This window comes from Tenrec ecaudatus, chromosome 14 (assembly GCF_050624435.1).
Source record: "Tenrec ecaudatus isolate mTenEca1 chromosome 14, mTenEca1.hap1, whole genome shotgun sequence".
Lineage (NCBI taxonomy): Eukaryota > Metazoa > Chordata > Mammalia > Afrosoricida > Tenrecidae > Tenrec > Tenrec ecaudatus.
In genome coordinates this window covers 10,088,304-10,107,249 of record NC_134543.1, presented here as the reverse complement: position 1 = coordinate 10,107,249, position 18,946 = coordinate 10,088,304, and the positions used below count along the sequence as shown (strand labels likewise).

The window sequence follows — 18,946 nt, the reverse complement described above, 5'->3', positions numbered from 1 at the left end:
CTCTGTGAGTCAGAATCACTCACGGGCCGTAACGCTAGTGATGCCCGTAAACGTGCTTGTTACGTGGTGAGTGGCAGGTACACAGTAAGTGCTCAATAAAAGTCCACCCTTGGCATGTGGAGTCCATTGTTGTGGCTTACATGATTGTTGCTTGAGGCTCAATTAACCCCTTTTCTCCCCTCCCCCATGTGAAGGGCAGCCACTTGAAGTCTTGGATGGGCAGAGCTGGGCAGTCTTGGGAGTGTTGGAGCTAGTTAAATGAGTGCACCCATTGCCTGGGAGCCCCACCCACAGCCCACCCTTCTGGAGGTCAGGAGCTGCTAAATTTGTTTGATGGTCAGCAGTAATGAGCTGGTACCCCCGTGAGTCACCCACACCTGGCTCACCCACACCTGGTCCGCGAGCTGCGGAGGGAAGTGCACTCAGTCAACCAGTTCTCATTGGCTGCCTGATGCGGGACCTGGAAGGTGTGAGCCTGATCATTCAGGAGCTGCACTGGGGGAAGTGGTTCACTTATTGTGATTAGACACGTGTTTCCTCTGAGCGTGAACATCCTTTACTCAGGTGCCCGTGTTTGTGCATTACTGAGGGTGGGCTGGCTAATCGTTCAGGGAACCTCGGCTTGACATTCTTATCAAAAAGCCTTGTCCGCCTTCACAGCGCCAGAGCCCGTGCTCTGAGTCGCTGGTCAAAAGCTTTCTGCGCGTTTAAAAGGGGGCCGGCCCCTGTCAAAGGAGTCCGCGAGCATAGGTTGACCGCACGTGAAGGCCCACCCACTTTCTGTGACGTCCATAGCCGCGGCTCCTGATTGGCCGCTGGCGACGTCCGTCGTGGGGCGTGTGTCTCCCTGGGACACAGTGGAGGTCTGCTCTCCGGTGTGCGGGGTGGTCGGGTGTCTTCTCCGCGTGCCCCCACGCCCTCGAGGCCGCGCCGCCCTCCCGCTGGCCTCCGCGGCGCCCTCCCGCACCGGATCGCCCCTCGCTGGGGCGGGACCTGGCTCCGGTCACTATGGTCAGTGGTCGTGGGAGGAGAGGGAAGGGGGCGCGGGGGCGGGTCGGCACCTGGGCGCATGTGCACTCACTGAGCGAGGGGCGCGAGCCTCAGCACCTCCCCTCCCGCCCCCGGGAATACTGAGTCCTGGCGGATGCTGGGGGTCCCCTTGTTCTACCCAGGACGCCCTGCGGAGTTGCGGGGGGGGGGGGATGGGGGAGGAGGGACAAGCCAGCCCCTAGGAACTCAATCCCCAACACATCCGCCCCGTGTCCCTGCGGGTGTTGGCCTGATGGTGCGCAGATAGAGCACCAGGGCTGGGGGCGCCCTCTCTTCTGTCTGTGGACCTCCTAGCCTGCAGCCCACGACCCCACCAGCCCCCCCTCCGCCTCCCACACACACACACACACACACACACACACACCCAGCCTGCATCTCCTGAGGGTGGACCTGGGGCTTGCTGGGGTGGCGGCTTTCTTGTTCTCTGAGCAGCTGAATCACTTTGAGTTGGGGACCCAAGTGGAGAGGCCTGAATTAGAGTTGGGGGTGAAGCAAAGACAGAGGAGGAGGGACCCTGGGTGAGGGGGGGGCAACCCTCTGAGCCCACCCCAGCCAGGGCTTGGACAGTGGGGAACTAAGGCCCAGATGGGGAGCAGGCAGGCACTGAACCCAAGCTCCCAGACCCCCAGGCCAGTGCACTTTGTATTACATCAGCCCACCGGCCAGGTTGCCTTGGGGCCGGACATCCTGCTGGGGACCGTGTGGGGTGGCCCCTAAAGCCCTCTGCTCCGGGGACTGAATAGAGGGTGAGGGCAGTTGGCCGGTTTGGGGTCAGGCAGTCCTGGGTTCTCGTACCTGGTGGTCACCCATCTGCTTGTCCCCTCTGGATACTGGCCTGCTGCAGGAGCAGGTGACGCAAGTGGCACCCTGGGTCCCAGCTAACTCACGAGCCAGGGCTTTTCCTGCAACAACAAACTCCTGGTGATGGTTGTGCACCTATGTCACAGCCTGGCCATGACCTGGCACGTCCTGGGTGTGGCCTGGGCCGTGGGGCCACCTAAGCTGGGCCTGCCTCAGACACGCTGGCCTGCTGCTGGGGAGGCTGGCGCCCCAGGCATCAGGGGATACTCTCGTCCTGCTCCCCTGCCAGGCCCCCAGGGTCACCTGGTTTTGCCGCTGCTGGAAGAGGGCCCAGGTGTTTGAGGTCAGCCACAGGAAGTGTGTGTGTGGGGGGGGGAGGGAACTGGGGTAATCATGGGGTTGCTCACCCAGGCTATGAAAGCTGGCATGCCCTCAGTTGCTCTTCAGGATCTGGGATCCTGCCCTTACCTTTTGTGCTGGCCCCACCTGCCCACCTGACCTGGCTTTGGAGGCCAGAGGTCAGCAGGCAGATGGGGGGGTCAAAGGCATAGCAGTCATAGCTAGCCAGGCTCCCCACTTCCCCCATCAGTGAGACCTGGGCGCCGTAGAAGTGAAGCTAACTAGCAAGGTGGGATGGAGTTTGTGATGGGCCATTCACAAAGCATTTAGTGAGCACCTGTCGGTATGCCAGGTGCCATGCTGGGGCTGGTTAGCGGCCTTTTGTATGTGTTGCTTCGTGGTGTGAATAGGGGGTTAAGTGAGTGGGTGATGAGCAGAGTGGAACAACACATCCTGGTGGTGTGGTGGTGAAGCGCTGGGTGGCTAACCGTGAGGTCAGCAGTTGGACACCGCCAGCCACCTCGCAGGATAAAGATGAGGCTTTCTACTCCCCTAAAGAGTTACAGTCTCAGAAACCCAAGTGGCAGTTCGATCCTGTCCTACAAGGCCACTGTGAGTCGCCGTCAACTCAGTGGTAGTTAATGGTCCATCCCTCTCCACCTTGAAGTCCGTGGGCTACGCTTGCCAAAGGCTAGCAGGTAGAAGACACAAACCCCTTGGGAGGGTAAGAGTGGGTGATGAGGGACAGACCTGGGGCCTGCACTTGCTTGGGGTGCATTTAATGTTGTTGAGTGAATAATTGAATGTCAAGCATAGGCAGCAAACCCATGGCCATGGTGTCTCATTCCTCAGACAAGCCCCAGCACTAGGCGGTGCTGAGAGGGGACCGGGCCCTGCCCTCCCCCCTGAGCCAGACCCAGCTATTCCTGGCTATGTATTGATCATGGCCTGAGAGTGCTGGCCCAGGGCTTTGGGAGCACAGCAGGAGGCGATTGGGTCTGAGTGGGAAGTTGTCACAGAGATCTTTGAGCTGGGTGCTGAAGGACGTGTAGGAGTGTTTAGAAAGGATTAGGGGAGAAGTGCACCCCAGGTTGGGGGACTGTGAGCTTAAAAGCCTGGAGACACGGTCCAGAGTGGCTGTCCTGGGACAAGGTAGCAGCCTGTGTGGATGCAGGGAGAGAGAGAGAGAGAGAAGAGTCTGGAAGAATAGGTGGGACTAGAATGTTCTGTGCCGTGGAATTTAGTTTCATTCTGAAGATTTTGAGCACCACAACGGATGTTTGAAAGGGAAGAACCAGACAGTTGAGTTGGTGGACATTCTGGCAATGGAGCAGACGCGGGATTGGAGGTAGCCGGCCAGGAGTCAGAGACCAGCTTGCCCATTTGGTCACTTGATCTCCATTGTTGGGAGCATTAGTGCGTGCCAGGTTCCAGGGGTCTGGCCACAGCAGGCAGACAGCAAAGCCCATGCCCTCGTGGATCAAAGTCCGAGTGGATCATGTGTAGGGCAGCCCATGGTTCTGAGCATGCCCTGGAGAAATAAACAAGGTGAGGGAGAGGGAGAGGTGATGTGGCCCACGGCGGTCAGTGAAGGCCTCCCAGAGCCGTGCTAAGGGACAGAGGAACAGTCCAGGTAGAAGCAATAGCATGTGCAAAGGCCCTGTGGTTGGAAAGAATTTGATTTGTTGGAGGAACAAAAAGCAGCCCGCTGTAGCTGGAGCTCAGAAAAAGCAAGGTGAACAAGCACCAACTCTGGTAGGACCTGGGACCCAGGTAAGGGACTGGGACCCAGGTAGGGACATGGGAGGCTGTTGTCAAAAGGTTGAATGTCTTGTTCTAAGTGAGGGGACTGTGGCAGGTACTGTGGAAGGGTGAGCTGTAGTCTGCTTGTGCTGGGGACCGAGTTAGGATGGGAGAAAGAGTGGGATCGCGGCGTCACTTGGCAGGTGCCACCGCTGCAGCCTGCCTGAGGAGGTGGTGGTGGCTCGGGCAGCCCCAGGCGGGCACAGAGTGCACGGGAAGAGTGCTTTGCATGTACTGGAACTGGGAGCAGGGGTCTCTTGTGGAGCTGGGTGCTTTGGGGTAGGGCAGAGGAGAGCAAGAGAGCTGTTAACCCAGGTACCCGCTGGTTGGTTCAACTCCCGGTGATGATGACCTTGTGAGTCAGAATTGGATGCTTTCCCAGGAGTATTTGTCAGGCCTTTCTGTTGGGGTTCTTCTGCATGCAGGAGCATCACTAGGGAGGGCACGGGGGATCCAGACCCCATCAAGCAACGCTACCAGAGGGCGTGACCCCAAAGTGAGTGTTACAGGAAGTTCTGTGTTCTTATAAAAATATCACCTTGGAGGAGGTCTTCATGTTTCGTAAAGTGGAGGGGCAGCGACAAAGAGGAAGGCCCTCCACGAGATGGACGGACACAAGTAGGTTCCCACGAAAGGATGACTGTGAAGACGCTGCAGGGCCCGCGGTGTTTGAGTCTGTTGTACATGGGATCGCGAGCAGTCAGAACCCACTCGGCAGCACCTACCAAAACCGAGTTATTTTTGAATCTCCTAGTGAGCTCCAGGAGCCCTGGTAGCACAGTGGGTTCAGCGTTGGGAGGTCAGAGGTTTGAACTCACCAGCTGCTCCAAGGCAGGCAGCTTCTGTGAAGATTGCCAGCCTGGGACTCTCCATGGGACAGTTCTACGTGGCCCTATCGTCGGGGAGGGGGAGGGGTGGGGTGGACTGGGTACGGTGGGTTGGGTTGGGTGATGCGCTCTGGTCAGAGCTGTCGTTATTACCCTATGACAGTGGGCTTGGACCCACATGGTTCCCACTGCTCGCTTGCACTGTTGTTTCTCTTGCCTCCGGTGTTTTGTAGTCTCTGATTCTGTCGGATTTTCCCGTGGTTCAGCTTCAGTGTTGTAGTACCCGCGAAGGGCTGTGAATGGCTCTTTTGAGAAGGAAGTGGTATTGAAAGGAACAGAGGAAAACGAAATGGCAGTGTCGGAGTCCCATGTCCTGTCGGCTGCTGCCTGCCAGGCCTGGAATTTGAAACCAGCAGCTGCGCTGCGCGGAGGGAGCGAGGTGTGGGGCCTTCTCCCCCAGAAAGCGTTCGTCACTGGGACCCCCAGGGCAGCGGCACCCTGCCCTGGAGGGTCACTGTGGGTGGGCATGGACTTGATGTCAGAGGGTTGGAATTTGGTTTTCCACTCAGTCACTAATGATGTCATTCAAGGGGAGAGAGGTTTTATTCCACCATTTTATTGTGAGTCTTCGATAATTTAAGAAATATCTGCTAACCGCAAGGTAAGTGATTCAAAGCCACCAGCCACTCTGTGGGAGGAAGGCCGGGCTTTCTACTGCCGAGAAGAGCCGTGGTCTCGGAAGCCACCCTGGCCCCTCGGGTTGCTCTGGGACGGGACCCACTTGCCGGCAGCGAGGTTCCTCAGGTCAGAAGTGCGGTCCTCGTGGCATCCGCTCAGTGGCTGAAATGCATGGTGAGCATGATGAAGGATTCTGTGTCTGCTACACACGGTGGGCCATTGGTGAGATATAGGGGGGGGGGCACCATGGGTAACACTGGGTGACCCCATGGCCAGGAGGGACACAAACCACTCAATGTGCAGTTAGTGACTGAGCGCTCACCCTTTGCACCAGTCAAGCAGCCTAAGGGAGCCTTTTTCACTGCCCACCTGGGGTGTCTGACTCACTGCGACGCCCCCGCCCTCCCAGGGGCCAGGGGCTGGGTTTGGTGCTTGGGCAGCAGTGGGTTGGAGAGGAAATGAGAACCGTGGGGAATGCTTGCTTCCTGTCAGGTTGGGGGTATGTGGCTCGGTGGATGAATTAGGGGCAGGGGGAACTGGAACTGATGGGCAGGTGTGCCAGCCCTGGGAGACCAGGGAAGCCACGGGTCCATAGGACAGAGGGGGTTAGCAGGACCAGCACTCCAGGCCATCTTGTGCCAGGTCTGCGGCCCACTTCCCGCTGACTCCCAGGATTGCCAGGGAAGCTACAGAAGAGAGAGGCATTCTTACTGCCCCTTCCGCTCCACCTGGTGGTTCCCACCCAGAATATATGCCAGCCTCCTCACTCAGTCCATGGGCATCTCTTTCCAAACCTGCAATTAAAGGGCTGCAGGCCTTTCAAATGACCCGACTGCGTCCCACAGGACATCCTGGAGCATGACAAACAAAGCGCCCAGGAGGCTCATGGGCCGCTCACGGAGCTGTGCCGGGGTTCCCCTGCAGCTTGCAGCGCTGGTTTTGCCCAGGAGTGTGGCTAAGGTTATGCTGGGGACCCAGGGAAGGACAGCCAGAGCTGAGGCTGACTTCGGCAGAGACCTGAAAGCTGCCAGAGCAGAGGGCCACTTGCTCTCCCTGCCCCCGAGCAGCTCACCCATGGGTCCACTCTCTGGGAGAGAGGCAGTGGACTCGGGCTGTCTGTCAGCAGGGGTAGAACTTACATAGTTTTAAACTGGGGGTGGGGTGGGCGTGGGCCACAGAGGCAGGCAGTGGGGGATCTGTATGGCATTCACACGTAAAGAATGCTAGATAGTTTTAAAAGACTCAAAACTCACTGCCACTGAGTTGAATCTGACTCTTCACAACCCCACCGGACCGAAGAGAAGCACCCCTGGGGGTGTCCGGCGATGTGACTCTTGGTAGGAGCAGACAGCCTCCTTTTTTTTTTTTTTTTATAAAAAGCATATCAAAAGACACATGCGAGGGGTTACCCCTGAGGGTCCCCGGGAGTCAAAACCAACCCCTCCGTAGCCAACAGCCCCTCCACCGAGGCTGGGAACAGGGTGGGGGTGAAGGGGGAAACCTGACCAAAGCCCTTGGCAAAATCCGGTGGGGACCGTGCTCCCTGAAAGCGCAGAGTGTCGGGGCTGGGGCTACGGTGGCCTCCGTGTTCTCTAAGGGGCTTTGCTTTAGTTTCAGACCGGTTCATACAATCCAATGGGTTGTAGTAAAACGAGCTGTGAACTCAGCACCACACTCAATGGTAGAAGGTTTTCTTCATTCTGGTGCCCATTATTATCATGGCCTCCATATACTGCCATTACCCCCGCCCCCACCCCACAGCTCCCCTGCCATAGCCCAAAGGAACCCTCATCAGTTACTCTCTGCGGAGATTTACCGCTCCCAGGCTTCCTATGAAGAAAACCATACCCCAAATTACAGCACCCCACCACCACCCTGACGGCAAAGCACAGGAAAACCTCAGTGAGAGAGAACAGAAGATAATGGAAACTAGAAGAAATTAGAAATGGGCCGCAAGAGAAAACAAATGGCGAGATGTTAAATTTTAACCTATCTCTGCAGTAATCCACTTTCCAGTGCACTCTGTCTGAGGGCAAGGCAATATTTACATTCCCGGTCGATGAAGACAGGTCTGCCAAAAACCTAAAGCCAATTTGTTAAAAATGCAAAGTTGAGAAAGTTAAAGTTGTTAAAAGATGTTAAAATTGCCTTGAGAGTGGAAATTTTAGGCATGCTCCCTTCTCACCCCTTCTAGAGAGCCTGTTGGCGTAGTGGATTACGCGTTGGCCTGCTACCCACAAGGTCAGCAGTTTTAAAAGAGCCCCCACTCTGGGAAACAGACCAGACTCTCTAGTCCAGCCACAAGTCAGTCTCAGAAACCCACCCGGGCAGTTCTACCCTGCCCTATAGGGTCACTGTGAGTCGGAACCGACTCAATGGCAGTGGGTTTTTGAGAGCCCTGGTGGCACAGTAGGTCAGGCATTGGGCTGCTAGCCACAAGGTCAGTGGTTCAAGCCCACCAGCCACTCCATAGGAGCAAAATGAGGCTGGCTGCTCTTGTGAAGCTTTACAGCCTAGAAAATCCTAATTGGGTCCCCATGACTGGAATCAACTTGAGGGCAGTGGGTTTCATCCCCGTTTGCAGGAGCCCTCAGTGAGTCACACACTGGGATGTTAACTGCAAGGCCGGCAGTTCGAACCCACCCGCCGTTCCTTGGGAGAACCATATGGCAGCCGGTGTCTAGAAAGACTTATGGCCTCAGCACCCTGCTGGGCAGTGCTGCTCTGTCCCGCAGCATCACTCTGTCAGGATGGACTCGGTGAGGGTGGGGTTTTGGTTTTCTGTTTCATCCCCCTTTAAGTGGTCTTCATTTTGACCTGAATTGGCAGTCTTCTACAGTTAGATGCTTATCTCTACATGTGTCCAATCAATCCTGAAACACCTTCCCGCCTGTTAGCGTCTCAGGAACAGAACCCGCCTCACCTCCCTCTCCGGCCCTCGCTCCCCTGCCATTTGGGGGTCCGTGAGGGGCAGTCGAAGTACAATCACCATTCAGTACGGTTGGGGGCCTCGTTTCTCTTCCTTTGGAAAATGGTGGTAACCTGGAGACAGCACTTTTGCCCACATTGAAGCGTCCAGAGGACAGTTCAGGGGCATCCCTATTGCCACGTAGCAGTGACTTCCCGTCAGGGTGGCCTCCAGCCCTGGGTACCCTGAAGGGACTGTCTCGCTGCATTTTCCTGTTCTCCCTCGTGGCCCTGTTGCTTCTGGCCTAGTTACTCACCGTGTTCCCAGTGTTCGTCCATGGCCTAGCAGGCACCCGAGTGTCTTTCCTCTACGATTGAGTGATGGACGGATCCTGGCTTGTGGCTCCACATATGTTGGGGATACATGGATTGGTCCCACCCTTCGGAGGACACGTGGAATTTTCCAGCCTTCATCTCACAAGTATGCCAGAGGCTTGTGCCTCCTCTGTGCCAGCCCTGTGATGGGCACCAGGGAGTGAGACCATGAAACTGCAGGTCATGGACGGTATGCCAGGCTGTCCTGTGTGCTGAGTGATGCTGTGTAGTTCTAGAGACTCGTCATGGGGCATCTTGGGAGGAGGAGAAAAACAGCCACCCAAAAATGCCATCTTACTTCCATCTGCCAAAGTGCTTCTTAGCAGCAAAGATGGGGAGACTGTGTCTTACGTACTTCAGACATGTTGTCAGGAGGGACCATCGGGTTTGATGTCCTTAAAGTGGATGGGTGACAAAAGAGGAAGGCGCTCAATGAGATGGACTGACACAGTGGCTGCAACCATGGGCTCAGACACTGGAACAATGGTGAGGATGGGGCAGGACCGGGCAGTGCTCCGTCACTGTGGGTTGGAACCGACTCAGTGGCACGGAACACTGCCATCGAGTGGATTCCGACTCATAACGACCCCATCGATGTACAGTGAGATTGCGACTTCACGGGAGTGGAAAGCCTCATCTTTCTCTCTCAGAGAGGTTGGTGGTTTCTAACTGTTGACCTAGCAGTTAGCAGCCCACTGCATGACCGCAATGCCACCAGGGCTCCTGGTACATCCAAACGCCCTAGGAATGCCCCTTCCCACTGTGTCTACTCAGGCCAGAGAAGTTCACTACCAGACAAATAGGTGCCCCGAGCCTGTCCCATGGAGGCATGGGCAATGCTCCTGGTGCCGCCTGGCAGCCCAGCTCCCGCTCTGGGTGCCGCACCGTGGGGCCATCTCACATGCAGAACCTAGACCTGCATTGGCCCCCGCCTCTGTGAGCAGGTGCCCCTGGGCCTGACCACTGCCTGTCAGCGAGGCAGGAAGGGAGTGGGCAGCCCTAGCGGCCCTTAGTGTTGACCCAAACCAAACTCACTGCCCCTGAGTCAATGCTGACTCAGAACAAGCCCCTTGGGTTGTTTCCGAGCCTGTAACTGTTGTCGGGTGCGGGGGGGGGGGGGGGGTAGAGAAAACCCCGTCTTTCAGACAGCTGACCTTTCAGATCGCAGCCCAACACGTAACCACGACACTACCAGGGCTGATACATGGTGGAAAATGAGACTTCCGTTTACAAAAATCCCAATTCACAGCCGCCTTCCTGGTGCTCTGTTGCACCGCCCTGGGCGCCCTGGGACCAGGCAGGCGAGCACTGGGCTTGATTAGCTGTGAGGGGCCTCAAAGCCAGCTCTCTCCTCCTCTACCTTCATGCTGAAAGCAGAGCTGTGCCCAGGCAGGTGGAGGAAGCAGGTCTACCCGTGGCGCTTGGCAGAGACATGGCTGGCAGACAAATGCCTTCTGTAGCCTGGCCGATGAGGTGAGCTTCCTGACTGTGCCCTCCTCTCTGGCCAAGATGCCCAGCCGGACTGCATTCTGGCCTTCCATCAGCAGGGGGCACATGAAACTGCTCTCCCCTTGCCTTCTGCTAGGCCAGGGAGAGCTTCCCCAGCGGGGGACCTTACCAGGCTGTGTCCATATTGCTCTCCCCCATGAATGGGGAGCCCTACTGGGCAGGGCCCACCATAACTCCTCTGCTTCCAGTAGTCAACACTGTACCTGGCCCATGATGCCAGCACAGGAATTGGAGGGTGGACAAGAGAGGGAGGACAGTTGGGGACAAAGAGATGAAGGCTTCTTAAGCTCAGAAGAACTAGAACTGACCCCATTGTCACAACTCCTGGTGACCCACAGCACAGAGTGGGGCTGCCCCACAGGGTTCCCAAGGCCGCCGTCTTCACCGAAGCCAACAGCTTCATCTTTCTCCCGGGGAGCGGCTGGCCGCTCAACCCACCAAACTCTTAGGGCCTGGAGAGGTATTCTATAAAGTAAGTCCGCTTGGACCCGGGAGTCCCGGTGACCAGGAGTGCCGCTGCGTGCTGGGGATGCTGGTCATCGGGGCAGGGGGAGCAGGGGTTGCAGGGCCGCCTCCAGCAAAGGGATTGCGTCCACATGCAGGCTGGCCAGGGAAAGGACACTGCATTCTGCGGTGGGCTCGCTGTTCGGCACGTCCGGCCTGTCCCCGGTCCCATCCACTGCCTTTGTCATGGTGCTTCCTCCTTGTCTTTCAGAGCGAAACATCCTTCCACCTAATATCAGAAAAATGTGACATCCTATCCATTCTTCGGGATCATCCTGAAAACAGGATATATCAGCGGAAAATCCAGGTGAGGCCGGGGGGTGGGGGTTGGAGGAAACCCAGCTTCGAGGGGCTGGAGTCAGGGCTCCAGGAGGTACACACTGGGAACCACGGGGCCTGCAGTGAGTAGAGACTGGGTCCCCGGTGAGGAAAGAGACTTCCAGAATGTCGTCCTGTTGGGTGTCCGTTTCCCTCACATGGGGTCCCGTCACTGCCAAACAAACTGAAAAGGTCCCTGCCATCGGCGCATAGCCCTCTAGGACAGAGGGGAAGTGCCCCTGAGAATTGTTGAGTCTGAATCTTTGCGGAGCAGAAAGCGTCATCTTCCCCATGGAGCGACTGGTGATTTTACTGCTGCCCTCATGCTTAGCCGCCCCTTGACACCCCCGGGGCTCCTGGGGGGTGTGTTGTTTCTTTTTCAAGCTGGCCTCTATCCTGAGAGCCTTATTTACCCACCGAGGTCTCATTACATCTCTGTGAGGCCCCCAAACACCAACCTCACTCTCGTGGTCCTGCCAGACAGGGTAGCACTGCCCCTGTGGGTTGACACTGCGACTCTTTATGGGAGGGCAAAGAACCAATTTCCTACCTCAGAGAGGCTGGTGGTTTTGAACTCTGGACCTCTCAGATCACAGCCCAATGCGTAACCTCTATACTACCAGGAGCTGGGAATCAAACCCAGGCCCCTGACCTGAGAGGCACATTTGTAACCAGGAGGCGGAATTCTGCTGAGGGAGGGAGCACTGTGGGCAGGACAGGGCAGTCGGCGGTCCTTGCTGCTCCCTCATGTGCCTAGACGGCCGACCAGCCCTGCAGGACCTCCCTCCCCTTGGCTTCTCTCCCAGAGGTGCAGCGGTCACTCGGCCCCACTCACGAGTCCTAAGAGACTCCAGTTTATCCCCCTGGGGTCCCATGGCCAGTGGGGCAGCAGGGCCACAGGGAGCACTTCCTGTGGGAGCAGGAATAGGCAGCTTCCAGGGCCCCTCTCCCTGGGGCTTTCTTGGGAGAGAACAGGGTCTCTGCAAGACATCTCCTCACCTCTCTTATGTCCCCTGGGCCAGGGTCGGCTCTATGCCTTCTGATGGCTGTTGGTTTCATTACAATGAGACCAAATCCCCCCCACTGCTTGAAAGCCCACTTCTGCTGTGCACACCCCCTGACTGGAGCCTCCCACGGGCAAGCAGGGGCTTCTGGGACAGGCAGTGGGCTCACTGCTCTGGTTTGGGGTGGTTTTGTTTGGTGATTTGGGTGAAAGCTTACAGAGCCAGTCTGCTTCCCATTCTACAACTTTCAGCACAGGAGCGAGTGGCAATCCCTTTAAAGACACAGCCCTCGTCCGCTCCCTCCGCTGGCCTCTGGGGTTCGGCTGACCCCCTCTCCTGCCCCTTCCCACTACCCTTGTTGGGCACAAGCTGCCCCAGGTCGCTTTGGATAAGGGTTTGCTGGATGGGCGGGTGATGGCACTTACTTCCCAGGCCTCCTCCTCCCAGCCAGGCTGAACGCTGAACTCCGCACCCCGTCCTACACTCACTCACTCCTGGAAGCCTTCCTGGACTGCGAGCTGGCACCTCTTGTAGATGCCGCTTTCCTGGCACCCCAATTCAGAATGTCCCCTGTCCTTACACAGCCCCATCGGAGTGTCCTGCATCCCCAATACTGTGGGCTGCCTGAAGACAGGCACACACCCAAGTGTTGTGCTGTTGGTAGAATGAGTGAGTGGGAAGTGGGGTGGCACTGGGGAAGTGAGGACTGACTACACCCGCACCCCACCTTCCCAGGAACTTAGCAAACGATTCAGCGCAATCCGGAAGATCAAAGGAGACGGGAACTGCTTCTACCGGGCCCTGGGCTACTCCTACCTGGAGTCTCTGCTGGGGAGGAGCAGGGAGGTTCTCAGGTGAGTGGCCACTGGAGGGCTGCCTGGTGGAGGCAACTGATGTGTTCCGATGCCCACCCACTGTGGCTGAGTTAGGGGCAGGTGGGGGGCTCGATGGCCCCTGGGCGGCTGAGTCAGCCTGGAGCCTGGTGAGTCGCTGTGGGATGCAAACACCCAGCAGCCTCCTGTGGGTCTGTGAAGTCCATCTGCTGACCGTGGCGCTGAGTGACTGTGGTGTTCAGCATGACCGTGGTGTGTGTTGTGTGACGGTGGTGCTGAGTGTGACCGTGGTGTTGAGTGACTGGTGTTGAGTGTGTGTGACCGTGGTGTTGAGTGCGTGACTGTGGTGTGTGTTGAGTGTGTGACTGGTGTTGATGTGTGTGACTGTGGTGTTGAGTGTATGTGACCGTGGTGTTGAGTGTGTGACCGTGGTGTTGAGTGTGTGACTGTAGTGTTGAGTGTGTGTAACTCTGGTGTAGAGTGTGTGACTGGTGTTGAGTGTGTAACTGTCGTGTTGAGTATGTGACCGTGGTGTTGAGTGCATGACTGGTGTTGAGTGTGACCGTGGTGCTGAGTGTGACTGTGTGACCATGGCGATCCGTTGGCCACGGGGTGAACACCTGTCACCTGCACCCCCTCTCTGTCCTCTAAGACCCGTCAACCCCCTCTAGGTTCAAGGAGCGTGTACTGCAGACCCCAGACGACCTCCTGGCTGCCGGCTTCGAGGAGCACAAGTTCCGAAACTTCTTCAATGCTGTGGGTCACTCTGGCCACGGAGGCGGGGTGGGGTCAGGTGGGGTGGACTCACGGCAACAGGGTGGGTACTGGCCCAGGTCCCGCACAGTCAGCCTCTGTGGCTGTGTCTCCTGCCAGGAAAGATATGGGGGTGGGAGCCCCGGGACTCTGTCCTCCCTCCAGGACTCCAGGTCTAAGAGTCCTCCTCCTCCCCGCCCCATAGGAACTGGTGAAGGATGGCTCCTAAGCCCCTGCCTTGCCGCTCAGAATCCCAGTAGAAAGCCAAACCCAGATAATGAAAGGCCCAGTGCGTCCCCCACCCCACCCGACATGCTGTCCAGTCCACCCCTGCTCCTGATCCCCTGGAGTAAGGAAAAGCTGCTCCTCGGGGTCTTTCTGAGACAGATCGCCAGGACTGTCAGTGGACTCCCACTCCAGCCTCTCAGCAGGCAGTCACGCGCTCAGCTGTTTAGGCCACACAGGGTCCCTTCCCTAGCTAGGACTCTGGGCTACAGTGTTCATTAAAGTATTTCCCGGGCCAGGAACTAGCTTTGGAGGGCTCTCTGCAGTCTCATGGGGAGGGAAGTGGGCCTGACCCCTCCCGGCTGACACTCTACCCCCTGCCAGTTTTACAGTGTGGTGGAGCTGGTGGAGAGGGACGGCTCCGTGTCCAGCCTGCTGAAGGTGCTCAACGAACAGAGCACCTCGGATCGCGTGGTGCAGTTCCTGCGCCTGCTCACCTCGGCCTTCATCAAGAACCGAGCCGACTTCTTCCGGCACTTCATCGATGAGGAGATGGACATCAAAGACTTCTGCGCTCACGTGCGTCCCTGGGCAATGGGCAGGGCGCTCCTGAGGGGGGTCTCAATGGAACCTGCAGACTTAGAACCAGCTAGCCAGGGGATGGGACAGCACACCGAGTTAGTGTTTCAGAGAGCCCTCCAGGGTCAGAGTAGCTGGACATGAGTCCCACTTGAGCTGCCTGGACTGCGTGGTCCTGGACAAGCCACTGGCCTTCTCTGGGCCTCTGCCTGTCCATTAGAGACAAGGGGCTGGACAACTTCTGAAGCGGCAGAGCAGCTGCCGCAGGGTGCATCCACCTCCAAACAGAACTCAGTGAGAAGGCTGCCAGCTGCTCACTTTTCACAAGAAAAATCTAGAAGAGCCAACCCCACCTCAGGCCTTATGTTCTCAGGGCTAGCAGCAATAGCAGCAGCCAGGCAGTACCTGTCCCCTTGATCTTGGCCCAGTGGGCAATCACCTCTGTTTCCGTCCAGTGCTCTTCACCACGCCCACCCCACCCCCTTTCTCACTCCCCTGGCTTCTGTGATCACTGAATTTGGGGTCCCATAGGCATAGCCCCTCTGAGCTCTGGAAGGCTCTGTTCGAGGGTTGGCATGGTTTGTTAGTCTGGGTTGGCTAGAGAAACAAATTCATGGACACTCTTGTATAAGAGCTTTATATAAAGAGTAATTGTACATTAAGAAAACATCCCAGTCCAGATCAAGTATAATATTAGCCCACATGTCCGATACTAGCCCCAAAATTCTTCTTCAGACTCATACAACACATGCAATTATGCCAAATGCAGGAAGAGCATAGGCCAGAGGGTGTAAAGTCTTGTGCATACAGGGGTCTCCACATGGCTCCTTCAGCTCCAGGGCTCTAGTCAGGTGACCAGAAGTCCCGATTTTTAACGATTTTTCCCGCATCCCACGGCATTTTTAAAAAGTCCCGATTTTTGGAAAGAATGCATGACAAGCTAGGGTATATGGTTTGTGGCTGCCATGTGGCTATTTTGCCAGGATATGAGATTTATCAATGGTGTCCCGCTTTACCAATGTTAAATTCTACTCTCATGTAGCTCCATGTGTCTTCCCCACAGCAGTATCTCGCAGGGTGTGAGCATGTGTTCTGCCTCCAGTGAGCTGTTTATCTCCTTAGTGCCTCCAAATGAGGTCATCAAGCTGCGACCTGATTTGACAGACTAAACTCCGCCCCTTCACTCTTAATCCTCTCAGATTGACACCAGATGATGTAACTACCACACCTGGGGTTGGCTTGGATTCACTGAGCAGCACAGCTCTGCAGGGCCTTCTTGGCTTGTGATCTGGACAGCAGTAGAGGGTCAGGCCTTTCTTCCGAGGCACTGCTGGCTGGGCTAGAGCTGCCTAGACTTTCGGGTGAACACCACTCATGACATAGGCGACGACTGCCCTCCCAGCCCTGGGGCTCTGACCCAGGCCCTTGAAGGCCTGACCCTGAGCTGCTTCTGCGCCCTCCCCTCCCTTCTTCCCCCATAAACTGGGTTTCCATTGTGTCCTGGTTTTTACTTCTGGCCTCTGCAGGAAGTGGAGCCCATGGCCATGGAGTGCGACCACATCCAGATCACAGCGCTGTCGCAAGCGCTCAACATCGCCCTGCAGGTGGAGTACGTGGACGAGATGGACACTGCGCTGAACCACCACGTGTTCCCCGAGGGGGCCAGCCCCTCCGTATACCTGCTCTATAAAACATCCCACTACAACATCCTCTATGCAGCTGATAAACGTTGATTACTTTTGGGCCAAGCACTGGAGCCTGCCGCCTAGCGGGACTGCATTATGAGTGGAGCATTCCGACTTTTCAATTTTTTAAGCGATTGAGCCTGTAGCTAGGAAATCGACGGCCTTCCGGCTGAGGCCTGCCCAGAGGTGGGGATGGGGTGGGCGGGCCTGAGGTCACTGGGTGCGTCTGTCACTTCCTGAGGTGGAGCCGATGCTCTCTGAGCTGGGAAGCCAGGATGCCTCTCTGGACCCCAAGTTCCCCTGGGAGACCATGGGCTAGTCACCTCTAAGGGCCTGTTCCTTCTCCATAGTGACTTTCTGTTGTAGATAAATGGGGTTCCTCCCTGCCAGGAGCAGGGCCTCTCCAGGGGGAGGAATGGAAGCTGGGGGCCCATGGAATTGGGTGCAGTAGGGTGGGCTGGATTCAGGTGGATGTGACTGAAGTGTTGCTAATGGGGCTAGAGGTTCGGGGTTGGACAGATCCCCGTGCTGGGGTTAATTAAGTCTTGAGCCCCAACTTAGACCACAGGAGGCCTCCTTCCTCCTCCACCTGGACCAAAGGAAAGCCCAGGGTCCCCTAATTAACTGCTCACCTAGTGGCCTCAGGACCCCACAGGCTGGGCTGCAGGCCTGGGGGGTGGCCCTGAGGACTCTTCACCTCAGGCCCACTCCTGGTTTCCTGCAGAGGTGTGCTAGAGCCCGCTGGTGCTGCTGGGAGAGTTGGCCCACCCACGCACTGAAGGGGGTCTGTCTGTCCCTTACACACCTAGGTGCTGCCGCTGCCCTAAGGCAGACAGCAGGGGCTTTCCTTCAGGGCAGGTCCCAACCCCCACATCTGGGGCTGGGGCCAAGGTTCAGCGCAGCCTTCGTGTCCCTTCCCCACAGGAATCTAAGCCTGACTTCTGACCATGGGCCACCCTGCTCTGGGACTGGGGTCTCCCTGGCCCCACCCTGTTCTTGGGGTGGGGTCTTCATGGCATGAGTGTGCGTGCATGCGTGTGAGTGTGTGGTGAACAGCAGCATCTTCAGCAGACAAATCCAGGGAATCTGGGCTGGCAGAAGAGGCCCAGGGCCTCCCAAACAGGGCTCCCACGAGCAGCCAACCTGCCAGCACTGAGCCACCACTGGCTGCCAGAGATCTGTGTGGCACTCATGCTGCCCTCTCGGGAACTGACCATCAGAAGGCTGTGCTCTGGGAGAACTGTTGGGTTTCCTGGCTAGAGAGCTGCCACGGGTCCACGGCGACGACCAGTCTAACGGGGCAGAGCTGCCATGTGGAACACATACGCCCAGTCGTCTCGGGGAGAGCGAGCTGCTACATGCACATGGGTCACCCCTCCCTGGCAGTGGCCCCTCGGCTTGGTAACAGAAGCCCAGGTCTGAGAGAGGCAGAGCCATCAACGTCTTGATCTTGCCCTGCCCTTCCGTTTCCTCACACACGGCCCTCCGGCTCTACGTTGTCTGGGGGCACTGGCCCTACAGCAGAAAATCACTGCCTAAAGCACCCCTCGGAGTGACCTTGCTAGGCAGGATGCCCAGTCATGCTGCAGACGACACACTGCCCGAGGAATGCTCGCCACCTGCCTCTGCAGACACAGGCTGAAGGAGAGTTTACAATTGCACACTGAAATGACTTTGATCCCCAAGGAGCCTTTCTATGCAGCAGCCCTTGCTGTAGGCAGGCTCCTGCTGGCACCAATGGCAATGAGTTCCGAGCCCTTCTCCCTGGATTCAAACCTCAGCAATGTCACTGAGCCCTGGGACAAGTCACCTCTAATCTCTGAGGCCCTATGTGGGCAGGAAGACAAGACTTTGGTCACAGGATACCTAATAGCACCAGCCCAACAGCTGCTCTCAGGCCACCTCCATTCACAGGCCCTCGTGGGTGGGTGGGCGGGTGAGGCAGCACTGCTTCAGGGACCCCAAGGCCATCATTGCCTTTTGGTTGGAGTGCTTTAGTCACTGCACCACCAGGCACCAACAGAAATGGGATGTCCCCCCACCCACCTTCCCATCGAGGACACAGCTGGACGGGGGGCAGTGGGGTAGGGAAGGCTGTCTGTGAAAACATTTCCCAGCATTAAATTGGGTTCCATCCCACTGGCTCTGGCTTCTCATTTGGTCCTGCTGTGCACTGGAGGCCGCTCACATAGGGATGGGGGGTACTCACGCAGGTGGCTGGTCCAGCGGGGAGGGGGTGCTCGATGCTTGGCAACACTATGGTCTTAAACATGGGTTCTCAGCCTGCCCTGGGCAGGCTGGACTAAAGAACCTGGTTCTAATCCCAGCACACTCAGCCACTGTGTGATCCTTGGTCACCAGGTATCAGCTCTTGCCACTATGAAATAAAGGATTAAACCGGTCAGATGTGTCTGTAGTCATCACCCAGAGGGACAAGGGACAAACTACCAACCATATGTCTGGGTTCCTTGGCTCTTTGGGTATCTGGGTCCCTGTGTGTCCTTTCTTCTAAGGCATGGGCTCCCTTGTAGACAATGACTGCCCCGTGGAACAGCCAGTGACCCCTGGAAGCAGACACAGACAGGCTGTGGGGAGGGTGAGCGGTTGCAGAAGGGAAAAGGCAGGCCAGGCTGAGGGCCAAACCTGAGCACAGGACAAGCTGCCTAGGATATCAGGCGCCAGCAGCTGTCAGAGCGAGGGTGGCAGAAAGCAAGGGCGGAGAAGGGGCCAGGGCAGCTCCAGAGCCTGGCTGGCCT

General features: G+C 57.1%; 1 protein-coding gene across 1 annotated transcript; it reads left to right on the top strand.

The window, feature by feature from the left end:
* Window positions 1-837: 837 nt before the first annotated feature.
* Window positions 838-18,562, top strand: OTUB2 (OTU deubiquitinase, ubiquitin aldehyde binding 2). Its single transcript, XM_075531310.1, has 6 exons — window positions 838-1,011; window positions 11,005-11,100; window positions 12,851-12,969; window positions 13,620-13,704; window positions 14,311-14,505; window positions 16,032-18,562. Exons 1-6 carry the CDS (start codon window positions 1,009-1,011, stop codon window positions 16,236-16,238), a joined length of 705 nt encoding a protein of 234 aa, XP_075387425.1. The 5' UTR covers window positions 838-1,008; the 3' UTR covers window positions 16,239-18,562.
* The last annotated feature ends 384 nt before the right edge of the window (window positions 18,563-18,946 follow it).

What these genes read in the sequence shown, in the direction of transcription:
- OTUB2 (XM_075531310.1), top strand. An exon ending in AGGAGCAGGGAGGTTCTCAG is followed by an intron (nt 12,970 to 13,619) that starts GTGAGTGGCCAC and finishes AACCCCCTCTAG; the next exon opens with GTTCAAGGAGCGTGTACTGC. An exon ending in TCAAAGACTTCTGCGCTCAC is followed by an intron (nt 14,506 to 16,031) that starts GTGCGTCCCTGG and finishes TGGCCTCTGCAG; the next exon opens with GAAGTGGAGCCCATGGCCAT.